Source organism: Hyaena hyaena, unplaced genomic scaffold (genome assembly GCF_003009895.1).
Source record: "Hyaena hyaena isolate Hyena2069 unplaced genomic scaffold, ASM300989v1 scaffold_2585, whole genome shotgun sequence".
NCBI lineage: Eukaryota > Metazoa > Chordata > Mammalia > Carnivora > Hyaenidae > Hyaena > Hyaena hyaena.
In genome coordinates this window covers 23-12,882 of record NW_024083227.1, presented here as the reverse complement: position 1 = coordinate 12,882, position 12,860 = coordinate 23, and the positions used below count along the sequence as shown (strand labels likewise).

The 12,860-nt window shown below is 45.1% G+C and overlaps 1 protein-coding gene across 1 annotated transcript; it reads left to right on the top strand.

Moving 5' to 3' along the window:
* The first annotated feature begins 4,322 nt into the window (after positions 1–4,322).
* On the top strand, positions 4,323–5,331 carry LOC120227624 (histo-blood group ABO system transferase-like). The gene has a single exon (XM_039225702.1). It carries the CDS (start codon positions 4,334–4,336, stop codon positions 5,270–5,272), a length of 939 nt encoding a protein of 312 aa, XP_039081633.1. The 5' UTR covers positions 4,323–4,333; the 3' UTR covers positions 5,273–5,331.
* Positions 5,332–12,860: the final 7,529 nt, after the last annotated feature.

The following is a 12,860-nucleotide window of genomic DNA, read 5'->3' as shown; positions in this document are numbered from 1 at the left end:
GTCAGACATCTGGACATGGCAGGTTGCTGAGACTACCTATATCAGACGAATGGCTTCTTTAGGACTCTTGGCCAGGATGGCTCCAATAACACAAAGGACATGAGTACACTGTATCCTAAAAAGAAAAGGTCCTGAAACTTGATGAGGCCTTAAGGGGTAAGAGACACCAAGTTGCACTGCAAAATCGTTGGATGCTTATGGAAAGGGGCTTGACGCCTCGTTTGGAGTGTGGCTTTTGGATCTGAGCAAGTAAAGGGGGATTCTTCTCAATCTTGGGCGTAAGAGTAGCCAAACATATGCCTCAAAAGCTCTCATAAAGCTCCCTCCAATATAGCAAAAAGAGGAGGAAGAGGTCACTTGTCCCATCTGGAGGGATAGCTAGGAGTCGGTGTTCTGGGGCAGGGCAGAATGAAGTTGCTGTGGAGGCCTTGCCAGTATTCCCGATGAGTCCATGGGTTCCTGGGAGAGGATGGGGGCTGCAGTGGACCTACAGCAATTTATTGTTCCAGGTCAGCTTCCTCCTGCTGTTCTTACAGGGACTCGCAGCCGAAGCAGGGCCTTGTCCCCATCAGATGTGACAGCAACTGAGAGGATACTTTCTAGTCCTCGTCTTGGTGTGTTACAGGTCTAGGGAGCTTGGGGTCCTTTTGGAGAATGTGTCGTGGCATGTAAGCCACAGAATAACCCCCTGGGTTCTACAGGAAGAAGTAAAATGAGGGTGTTAGGGAAGCATGGACAGAGGGTTGGGGGTGCTAGGATAAAGTCTGGACAGTGTAAGTGGCCAGTGGTAGTAACAATAGTCTAAAGAGGATCCAGGCACTTGAGTTGTTGAGGGGGCCTGACCCACTGGCCGGGTGGTGCCATGGAGACAGGAGAGCCTTGGGGTTACCGGGCTAGTGGCCTGGTAGAGCCAAGCAGTCAGGGCCCGAGTGGTCAGAGGCTACACTGACTCTCTCTTCCTGGTCTTTTCGTGCACCGCTAGTGTCCGCCCCATCCCTTCTGCCTTTTCTTTCTGTGAGGTTCTTGAACGTCCAAGATTCCCAGGGAAATGCCACGATGAGCAGGGGATTGGGTTCTCTCCTCCACGGCTCTGGGATGAGCAGAGTCCCCAGACAGGCACCAGAGCCACAGACACGTACGGCTAGACCCACAAGCATGTCAAGCACATGCTCCTTATCCTCTGATGTCATTTGTTCATCAAAGCAGTGCTTCAGTTTTCTGGCATTTGCAACATCACAGGGTTGTCTTGATATTCTGCCACTATACTAGCATCATTGACTAGCGGTGACGATCAAGATTACACAAACATTCTTGGGGTGCTTGTCTGGCTCAGTCAGTAGAGCGTCTGGCTCAGTCAGTAGAACATCTGACTCTTGATCTCGAGGTTATGAATTCAAGCCCCATGCTGGGTACAGAGATTACTTAAAAATAAAATCTTGGGGCGCCTGGGTGGCTTAGTCGGTTAAGCGTCCGACTTTCGCTTAGGTCATGATCTCGCGGTTCGTGGGTTCGGGCCCCGCATCGGGCTCTGTGCTGACTGCCAGCTCAGAGCCTGGAGCCTGTTTCAGTCTGTGACTCCCTCTCTCTCTGACCCTCCCCTGTTCACGCTGTCTCTCTCTCTCTCTCTCCCAGAAATAAAAAAATAAAAAATAAAAAAAATTAAAAAAAAAAATAAAAATAAATAAAAATAAAATAAAATAAAATCTTAAAAGGAAAAAAAAAGATTACACAAACATTCTTATGCACAGCTAGGCAAAATGTCACAATCTGGACCACAAAGGCAAGGTGTCAGACCCTTAAGACACTCATCAAAAGTCACTCATTGCTTCCTCCTAACATGCTCAGAACTACCCTAAGGAGGTTTCAGAAAGCATGGAGAAGCCATGTCTGCAGCCACCTACTTCTGTGGGAGGCAGAAACAAGGTGTCGCAGAACAACACAAACACCAGCCAGCTTCAGGGTGCAGATGGTAGGTGCTCCCTCCCCACCATGGGACTCTTGTATACCAACTGTTAGTCCCACAGTGGGCTGGAGAAGCCTGCCAGACATTTTATTTTCCAAGAGACATAAGCTTGGAACAGACTAGGATCTCAGAGGGAGATACAGGTGTGGGCAGAGTACGACAAGCCTTGAGTCTAAAATGGCCCTGGATCAGGGCCCCTTCTCCATTTGAGGGCCCTGCCTAGGGTCAACGGACATGACAAGCAAAAGGAAGGATATGAAAGGAACCTGACTGGGGAAAGAGCCTGGCAAAAGGAAACTGCCAAAATGACACAGGCAAGGCAGAGGATTAGAGTACAGAGTGGCCAAGAACCCAATCTGCCGGAAACCAGCTCCCGCCAGGTCCAGAATTTCCTGAAGGATGAACGGTGTCGGCAAGGGAGGGATGAGAGAGCTCCGAGATTCTTTCTGGTCACCAGGCAGGCATCTCTGCTCTGACTGGGGCTCAACTTTATTTTATAATTAAGTGTTTGGGGGACGGCACAGAAGCGGCATTTGCCTTAGACAATGATTTCTGATGACAAATTTATTTGAAGTGTAAGAATTTTCCAGAACATAAATTTGTAGAAGACTCATGCATAACTTTTAACAATAGTGATTGAGGTAGGTGATTTAGATGCTTAGCCTATGCGGAAGGGAGGTATCTTTAGCATACAAGACAATGTTTTTAGCATAAAAAGGGTGAAGTTAGTTCTTTGTGAGCAGGGGGTCAATAGCTTGTTTGTTTAAGGAGAAGTATTAAGAAAAATAGGTCTTTCAGGAAACACAATATTTGCTCCCATAATCACAGAAGAAGTTCCTACAATAGGTTCCTTCACAAGGTGTAATTAGCAAATTCAAGGTCAGAATAAGTCACTACGAATACTGATCATAAGATGTCTTGGGGGTCAGTACTCCAAGCAGAAACAATTGGGTGGATGTGGATATCTGTCCTTAACTCTAAATTAGGCTCTTTGTCTCAGGGCCAGGCTCAATTGTAACTCTTGTGTTCTTAACCCCCTTTATTATCTAAGTCTTGGATCTGCAAGACCCATAGGAAGAGCCTTTTGACAATCATCCACAGAGCTTTCATCTAAAATCTCTTTCGTAAAGGCAGGAATATGCTTTTCCTTATGAGGAATCTGTGTGGGGAATATCGGTCTGATTTGGAATATTGTGAGACCTGGTCAATACCCGCAGGCTCATTTCCAGCATGAGCCAGTAGTAGCAGAAGGAGATACCAGTTTTCGTTTCTCATGGCAGGAGCTGTGCAAACGTTGCCATTTCCTCACTGTGACTGTCATCCAGCGGGGCCGGTGAGGATCTCAGCACCAATCCTGGAGTCTGGCTGCTTAGTTCACACTTACCAGGTGGCCATGTGGTCACGGGCTGTTCACTCACCTCTCTGAGCATGTTTCCCCACTTAGACATTGAGGATAGTGTAGCGTCCATCCCCCAGCCTTGTTTTGAGGAGTCAGCAACATAACACACACAAAGCTTAGCAGCCTAATCCTAACACAGTATAAGGCCCAGTATCTGGAGAGTAACTGCTCAGTGGGATTTTAAGTGATTATTAGAGGAATAAAGGAAAACAGTTCTTGATCTGTAGATCTTCTCTTGCAGCATCCTTACCAAATCAGGCCTCCTGAATGATGGCCCACATGAGCCTGCCTGAATGTGAACTTGAAGATATTCTGTTCTCAATGTTATTGACTTTCAGGAAATTTAGTGCTTATGCAAATATCTCATAGCCAGTAAGTGTCAAGGGAAGGCTGGAGGCCAAGCCCTCTCCTGCTCAGGCTCTCTGTTGGCTACTGCCCTGCCTTGCTTTCATCACAATCTTTGTCCTTTACCTGCTCAGTGGACTTCATGAGCCAGTTTCAGGAGGCTGGACTTCTCTCCTACATGCTGGCCCAGAGGTTCTAGTGGTCCATTGACTGAGTCCTGTTACCTGGTTATCTGATAAACCTCAAATCAGAACTGAATTTATCAAGGTTCTGCCAGTCTGGAAATCTTACTTAGCTCAGTGACCCTGAACTCCCAGCTGCCAGGGACCCTTCGCATGGAGGTGGGACCTCAGGAGAAGCAGACGGCATGAGCACCTCATAGTCAACGCACTCCACCTCACTCTGCCGAAGGGAGGCCGCTGTGAGTGGAGCCTTGAGGAGGTGCAGGTCCTTAGCAGCATCCAGGATATCTAAGGTGCAATAACTGGAAGTGGGTCATGGCTCAGCTGCTGAGGACATTCTCAGACAACCTAAAGTGTTACTTGCCTCATCGAGTGAACTTCCTTCTTTTACTAGCTCTTGCCTTGGCCTTCTTTGGCTACTACTACCTGAATCCAAGAAACCAGATGCTAGGAAGCACCTCAGCTGGGATGAGAAAAGGTGTTAGCAAAATCCATGGCCTGGAAAGTATAAAATCATCGAAGATGGTATATCTCCAGCCAGATGTTCTAACACCCTCTAGGAAAGATGTCCTTGTCATGACCCCTTGGCTGGCTCCCATCATCTGGGAGGGGACTTTCAATTCTGCCATTCTGAATGAGCAGTTCTGGCGACAGAATACCACCATTGGATTAACTGTATTTTCTGTAAAATCATACGTGATCTTCCTGAAGCAGTTCTTGCTGTCTGCAGAGATGTACTTCATGGTGGGACACAGGGTGAACTACTACATCTTCACGGACAGGCCAGACTATGTTCCTCATATTAACATCCAAAAGGGAAGGCAGATAATCATCCTCACCGTCCGGAGCTATGCCCGTTGGGAGGACATCTCCATGCACCGCATGGAGGTAATCAGCAATTTTTCCCAGCAGCGCTTCCACCGGGAGGTGGATTACCTTGTGTGTGTAGATGTGGACATGAAGTTCAGTGACCACGTGGGCGTGGAGATCCTCTCCCCCTTGTTCGGCACCCTGCATCCTGGCTACTGTGGGCTCAGTCGGACCGACTTCCCCTATGAACGTCGGCCTCAGTCACAAGCCCATATTCCTGAAGATGAAGGGGACTTTTACTACACAGGGGCCTTTTTTGGGGGATCAGTGGCAGAGGTTTACAGTCTCACCAAAGCCTGCCACGATGCAATGATGTTCGACAGAGTCAACCACATCAAGGCCACGAGGCAAGGTGAGAGTCACCTGAACAAGTATCTGCTTTACCACAAACCCTTCAAGGTCCTCTCCCCTGAGTACCTGTGGAATCACAACATGCTGCAGAATACCTGGGATCAGCAGGTGGTAAACTTGTCTTCCAACATAAAGTGTTTTAGATTTGTGACTATGGAATAATCACCAGGAAATCAAGACTTATCAAAAGAAGTTTCTAGAAAGGACTAGGGTGATGGTGAGGCAGCCCTCGACTTCCTCCTGGCATTAAATTAAAACCAGTTTTACCCAGAAAAGGTATAACCCGTCTTCCTTTTCCTGTCTGGTTGAGAAAAAATTGTCGCTGTTTCCCACCATCTCCCCAAATGCATAGGCACTCCTTGTAGCGACCTCCCCACCCCCATACACTAAACACACACACCTAGGCAAGCCTGATTCCAGAACTCAAGCATGGTTCCTGAGTGGCCATCAACTTTAATTTCTCACTATGTGCTCCTAACACCTTTCATGATGGCTCAGGAGGTGGGTGATCTCACGGTGTCCTAACATACCAGGGATCAGAGATAAGATCTTTTCCAGAACAAGGAAGAGGCTCCTGGACACAAAGTCTCCTGCCTCTTGTGGCACAAAGTCACACACAGGCCTGCTCTGGCCCTTGGCCAAGCAGATTCACACAAGCCCTCCGTTTAGTTTCCTTGTTAAAACTAAAAGAATGTGACACCACAAAAGTCACTTTTTCCTGGTGCTTGGCTGCTTGTCTATCCCCAAACACTGCCGGCTGTCCACTGAGAGACACACAGGGCTCTCCGCCTCCCCTTCCCCTGCTGATCGCTTCTGTGTCAGTTTCAATTTACTAGTGATTTGCCGATGTCGTCTCAGCTGAAGTAAACGTATTCGTAGATGATAATAGGAAGTTGCAGAATTGTCATGAGAACCTGTTGTTTTACTTAAAAACGATCTTGGTGTCTTTCAATAAGGCTCTTATTTTGTTGTGAAATCTGTCATCCTCTTCATCCTGTTTCTCCCCCTCAGACACAAAAGACAGAGGCAGGCGGCACAGCAGCAACCTTTATTTCTCTTCTGTTGGCAGCAAACTATTAATTTCAGGGCCCTTTTCAACTGTTAAAAGCTCTGACTTTTAAGTTGTATGTTTTTCTGTGTCAACACTGATCAACTTATTTCTACACAAGAATAATTCAGGAGAAATGTTTTCTTCTCGGTGCAAGATGAAAATATTCTTTTTTTTTTTTTTTTTTTTTTTTTTTTTTTTTGAGAGAGAGAGAGAGCATGAGACAGAGAATCCCAAGCAGATTCCACACTATCAGCGTGGAGCCTGACCCGGGGCTCGAACACAGGAATCACAAGATCATGCCCTGAGCCGAAATCATGAGTTGGACACTTAACTCACTGAGCCACCCAGGTGCCCTAAGATGAAAACATTCTCATTGCATCACAGAAGCCTGACTGTCAGCTGTGGCTGCAGAGCAGGTCTTGCAGTCCAGGTCTTCCCTTCTTGGTCCAAGGTGTGCCCTGCACCCAGAGTGGAAGGGTGTCCCAGAACCGGCCTCTCTGTTCCTTCAGACCTCTGTCTAGCCAGAGACCTCAAGGGGCACTTCTTGGCCCTTCCACCTAGCTGAAAATGAAACACAGTCTAATTTCTGGTTTCCTACATTAAAAAAAATATTTTTAAAGCAGTTCTTGGTTTACAAAAAAATTGACAGAATATGGAGTTTCCATAGTCAATACCCCTTCTCTCCACTCTCCCTCTCCACACCACTCCCTTATAATTAATCCCTTGCATTACGTATTTGTTACAATTGAGAAGCCAATGCTAATACATTCTTATTAATTAACTTCCACAATTTACGCTAGGTTTCATTCTTTGTGCTGTATATTCTCAACATTTGACAAATGAATAATGACATGTATTCACCATTATAGTATCATACAGGATACTTTTACCTGCCCTAAAAATCTTCCATTCTCCACCTGTTTATTCATCCCTCCCTCCCTCTTTCTGATCCCATGGATCAGAAAGATTGATCTTTTTACTGTCTCCATAGTTTTGCCTTTCTAGAATGTCATGTAGTGGGAACCATACAGTATGTAGCCTTTTTAGATTGCCTTCCTTCACTTAGCAACGTCCATTAAAGGTTTCTTCCATGTCTTTTAGTAGGTTGGTAGCTCATTTCTTTTTATCACTGAATAATAGTCCATATGATAGTTGTATCAGTTTGTTGTTCTGCTCATCTGCTGAAGGGCTTTTTTGTTGCTTCCAGGTTTGGGAAATGATGAAAAAAGTTGCCGTAAATATTCATGGGAAGTATTGTATGTGGATATATGTTTCCACTCATTTGGGTAAATATCAAGTAGACAATTGCTGGTTCATATGGTAATGCTGGGAGCTGCATCGGTCTCTCTGGATGGCAGTCACAGCAAGGAAACGACAGTGTTTGCACAGCTCCTGCCATGAGAAACGGAAACTGGTATCTCTTTCTGCTACTACTGGCTCATGTTGGAAATGAGCCTGCTGGTATTGACCAGGTCTCACAATATTCCATATCAGACCAATATTCTGAACACAGATACCTCATAAGGAAAAGCATATTCCTGCCTTTACAAAAGAGATTTTAGATGATAGCTCTGTGGATGATTGTCAAAAGGCTCTTCTTATGGGCCTTGCAGATTCAAGACTTAGATAATAAAGGGGGTTAAGAACAGAAGAGTTACAACTGAGCCTGGCCCCAAGCAAAGAGCCTAATTTAGAGTTAAGGAACAGATAAGGGCAGAACTTAAGTTAATACTTATACCTTTTCTAACTGGTGATGTATGGCAGTCCCTTCCCTAAGGCCTACCTTCTGCAAACACCCTCCCTTACAGGTGGCTGGGATGAGGATAGATAAAAGTAGTTAAAACATAACCCAAAAACAAAAGGCCGACACATTTAGGGCCTCCATGGTGTTCACACATTCAGCATCAAATAGGTTTCCACAAACAACTTATTAACCAGCTCAAAAACATTTATCCTCTTGAGAGCCAGACGGAATGACTCAGCCCATCTATACACTTAACCTATGACCTAACTTTAGCGTTATTAACTTAGAACAAATATGTATCCTGTCTTTTACTAAGAATACCCTGTTAATTCCTTAATTATAAGATTTACTTAACCTCACTATAATTGGAATAGTTCTGCAAGAATATGTTTGTAAAACCTGCTTCTGTACATTTTCTAAAGCATCTTATCACAAAGAGTTATCCATTGTAAAAATTCCTTTTTCTGATATCATGTTATCATTTAACCTACAAATAAAGACACCAAAACCGACAGGACAGAGATGCCTGCCTGGTGACCAGAAAGAATCTCAGGGCTCTCTCACTCTCTCTCTCTCACTGAGACCGTCCATCATTCAGGGACCCCTGGACCTGCTGGAACCAGCCTCCGGCATGGTAAGAGTGTTTTTAGTTTAAAAAAAAAGAAAACTGCTAGGGGCGCCTGGATGGCTCAGCTTGTTAAGCGTCCGACTTTAGCTCAGGTCATGGTTTCATGGTTCATGGGTTCGAGCCCCATGTCCGGCTTTGTGCTGACAGCTAGCTCAGAGCCTGGAGCCTGTTTCAGATTCTGTATCTCCCTCTCTCTCTGACCCTCCCTTGCTCACGCTGTCTCTCTTTCTCAGAAATAAATAAAAACATTTAAAATTTTTTTAATTAAAAAAAAAAAAACCTGCCAAACGGTCTCCAAAGTGACTGTACTGTTTTGCATTCCCAACAACAATGAATGATTGCCGTCATTCCATACACCTCCATCATTTGGTATTTCTGTTTCGGTTAATGGCCATTATAATTGTTGTGTAGTGGTATTTCATTGTTGTTTTAACTTCGAGTTTCCTAATAACACATGAAGTTGAGTATCTTTTCATAGGTTATTTGCCATCTGTATATATTCTCTAAGAACATGTCTATTCTGACCTATTGCACCCCCTTTAATTGAATTTTTCATGTTATTATTGTTGGGCTTTAAGAATTTTCCATATTTTTTTATACCAGTCCTTTATCACATATGTGTTTTGCAAAGATTTTCTCCCAGTTGTGGTTTGCCATTTCCTCGCTGTGACTGTCATCCAGTGAGGCCAGTGTGGCTCCCAGCAGGGGGAGGCACATCTCTTCATGTGTCTGTTGGCCTCATGTGTCAGGTCTTCTTTGGAAAAACGTCTATTCATGTCTTCTGCCCATTTTTTAAATTTGGTTATTCATTTTTTGGGTGTTGAATTTTATAAGATTTTTTAATATTTCTTGAAAAGCTGATTTAATGGTTATGACTCCGTTAGTTTTTTGTTTGGGAAAACCTTGATCTCTCTTTTTATTCTGAATAAATTTAGCCTTGCTGGATAGCATTATCTTGGCTGCAAATTTTTTCCTTTCAGCACTTTGAGTGTATCATGCCAACCCTTCTACCCTACTAAGTTTCTGTTGAAAACCCTCCTGCTTGGGGCGCCTGGGTGGCTTAGTCGGTTAAGCGTCCAACTTTCGCTTAGGTCATGATCTCGCGGTTCGTGGGTTTGAGCCTCGTGTCGGGCTCTGTGCTGACTGCCAGCTCTGAGCCTGGAGCCTGTTTCAGTCTGTGACTCCCTCTCTCTCTGACCCTCCCCTGCTCACGCTGTCTCTCTCTCTCTCTCCTAGAAATAAATAAAAAATATTAAAAAAAAAAGAAAAAGAAAAAAAAAAAACCCTCCTGCTAGCCTTATGGGTTTTCCCTTGTAAGTTAATGACTTCTTTTGTCTTGCTGCTCTAAAAATATTTTCTTGATCACTGTATTTTGCAAGTTTAATTGCAATATGTGCTGGTGTGTGTCTGTTTTTGTCAATTTTGTTGGTGGTTCTCTGTGCCTCCTGGATCTGATGATGTACTGTTTCCTTCCCCAGATTAGGGATGTTTACAGTTATTATTTAAATAAATTTTCTGCCCTTTTTCTCTCTTCTTCTTCTTCTTGGATTCCTACACTATGAATGTTATTGCATAATGGAGTTACTGAGTTCCCTAAGTCTATTCTCATTTTACATAATTCTTTTCTCTCTTTTGTTCAACTTGATTACTTTCCACTACTCTATCTTCTAGATCACTAATTCATTCCTCCACTTCTACCATCCAGCTGTTCATTCCATCAGGCATGTTTCTCATTTTGTTTATTGTGCCCTTCATCTCCTCTGTGTTATTCCTTCTCTGTGTTGAGGGTCTCACTCATGTCTTCCAGTCTTTTCACAAGTCTGTGAGTATCCTATGATCACTGCTTTAAATTCTCTATGAGGCATGTTACATACATTGTTTCACTTAGATTTCTGGCTGTGGCCTTGTCCTGTTCTTTCTTTTGGGGTCAATTTCTCTGTCTCCTTATTTTGCTTGCCTCTGTGTCTCTGTTTCTATGTATTAAGAAAGTTAGCTGTGTCTTCTGCTGTTGAAAGTTGTGATTTTATGAAGAAGAAGTCCTGGAGCGCCTTGCAGTGCAGTATCCCTTGTCCACCCAAACCTGGCACATCAGGAGAGGATCCTATGGTTGTTGATTATACCCTGCTGTTGTGTCTGAGTCACTTTTCCTTTCACTGCAGCCATCTGCACGGACTCTCTGCCTGTTATGGGCTATGCTTGCTCTCTGTGGTGATAGTCCACCAAATAATCCAAGCAGGTTATTTCTGAGGAGGCATGCCCGCTGGGGAACTGTGAGCAGGGTAGACATGTTGGCAAAATTTAAGCTGGGCCACTAATCCTTTGCTGAATCCCCTGAAGTGCTGCGATGGAAGGGTCGTGAGGCTGGGTATGGTACACCATCATTCTTATGCACAGCAAGGCAAATGTCACAATCAAGACCACAAAGAGAAGAGGGGCGCCTGGTTGGCTTAGTCGGTTGAGCGTCCGACTTTCGCTTAGGTCATGATCTCGCGGTTCGTGGGTTCGAGCCCCGTGTCTGGCTCTGTGCTGACTGCCAGCTCAGAGCCTGGAGCCTGTTTCTGAGTCTGTGTCTCCCTCTCTCTCTGATCCTTCCCTGCTCACGCTGTCTCTCTCTCTCCTAGAAATAAATAAAAATATTTTTAAAAAAAGACCACAAAGAGAAGATGACTGCATTAAAAGGCACTCAGAACACTCTTCCCTCCCTCTTCCAACATAATCAGAACTGTTCTAAGAAGACTTTGAACCCCTGAAAATGCACATCTCCACCCAGGACTTCTGCATGAAAGCAGGAGCAAGGTGTCACAGAGAGCAAGGTGTCACAAGAGCAGCAGCTCACTTCATGGTGCAGGTGGCAGTTGCTCCTTATCCACCAGGGGCCCCTTTTTCACCTGCTGTTGGTCCCCAGTGTGGCAGGAGAAATCTGTGTCTCAGGCTCCATTTTCTAGGAGGCACATGTTTGGAATTTCCCAGGACATCAGAGGGAGGAGGTGTATGAAGTGGCAATATGATAAGTCCTGTGTCAACAAAGGACCGTGTCTTGAGGCCTCTGTCTGAGGATCAGCTGACATGTGGAAGCCTAACAGAGAAAATCAAAGAATCTGACTTTGAAAAGAACCCAATAAGGGAAACCTCGAAGACACAAGTGAGACAAAGGGTCAGAATGCAGGATATTCTCAAATCTGGTGGCTAAGGCAGCTCCAGCACTCACCAGCCAGCCATGTGCTTGTGGGCCAGTCACCCGCCTCTCTGAGGCTGTTCCTCCATCTGTACCATGTGGGTAACATAGCACCCATCCCCCAAGCTTATCATAAGTATTGAACAAGATAATGCACATTATGCTTGGTAGCCTATTCTAACAACGGTGAATAGGCCAGTAGCATAAAAAGCAAATGCAAGTGGATTTTAAGTAATTGTTAAGAGAATAAAGGAAAACAGTTTCTAATCTGTAGATTTTTTGTCCCCTCCACATGGCTTCTAAATCAGGCCTCTGAACAATGCCCCATGTTAGCTGTGAGGATATGATCTTGAAAATAGTCTGATCTTGACTTTGTGGAATTTACCCCAGAAATTCCGTGCTTAGCTCACAGCTGTTAAGTGCCAAGGGAGGGACACACCATAAGTCCTGACCAGGGTATCACTGGTGACTACTGCCCTGCCTTGCTTTCATCACAATCTCTGGCTTTAACCTGCTCAGGACTACCTTGAGCCAGTCCCCTGAATTTGTTTCAGGGGCCCTGACTTGTCTTTTACCTGCTTTCCTTAAGTCCCAGCTGTCTGTGGCTAACTCCTGACACCTGGTTTCTTTGACAGCACTTCAGAAGAAACCTGAGTTTATGAAGGTCTCCTCGGATCCTGTCTTGCTCCACAGGACATCCAGGACATCCCTGGACCCAGGTACCCACTTGCACCAGGTTCAGACCTCAGGGGAGCCTGGGCTGCTGGAGTAGTGAGCAGGAAGTGGGAGTGTGGGTGCTTTGGGGTTGGGTGATCAGCTTTAGCTTGCCTCAAGGAGACCACTGAGAGGGGAAAGTCAGAAGAGACAAGTACCCATGTATCTTGGAGAAGACAAGAGGTACATCCTTTGGTTGTGAAGACATGGCCCAGCTATTGCAGATACTGGCTGCAACACAGAAATGCTGCTCACTTCATCGAGTGCCCTTTCTTCCTCTCATAGCTCTCATCATCATTTTGATGGGCTCTAAAGGTTACCTGAACCCAAGAAGCCAGAAGCTGGAAAGCATCCAGGTTGATGCAAGCATGGCTGTAAGAGAACACAATGGTCTGAAAAGTGTAAAATTACCAAGGATGGTGTATCAACAGCCACAGG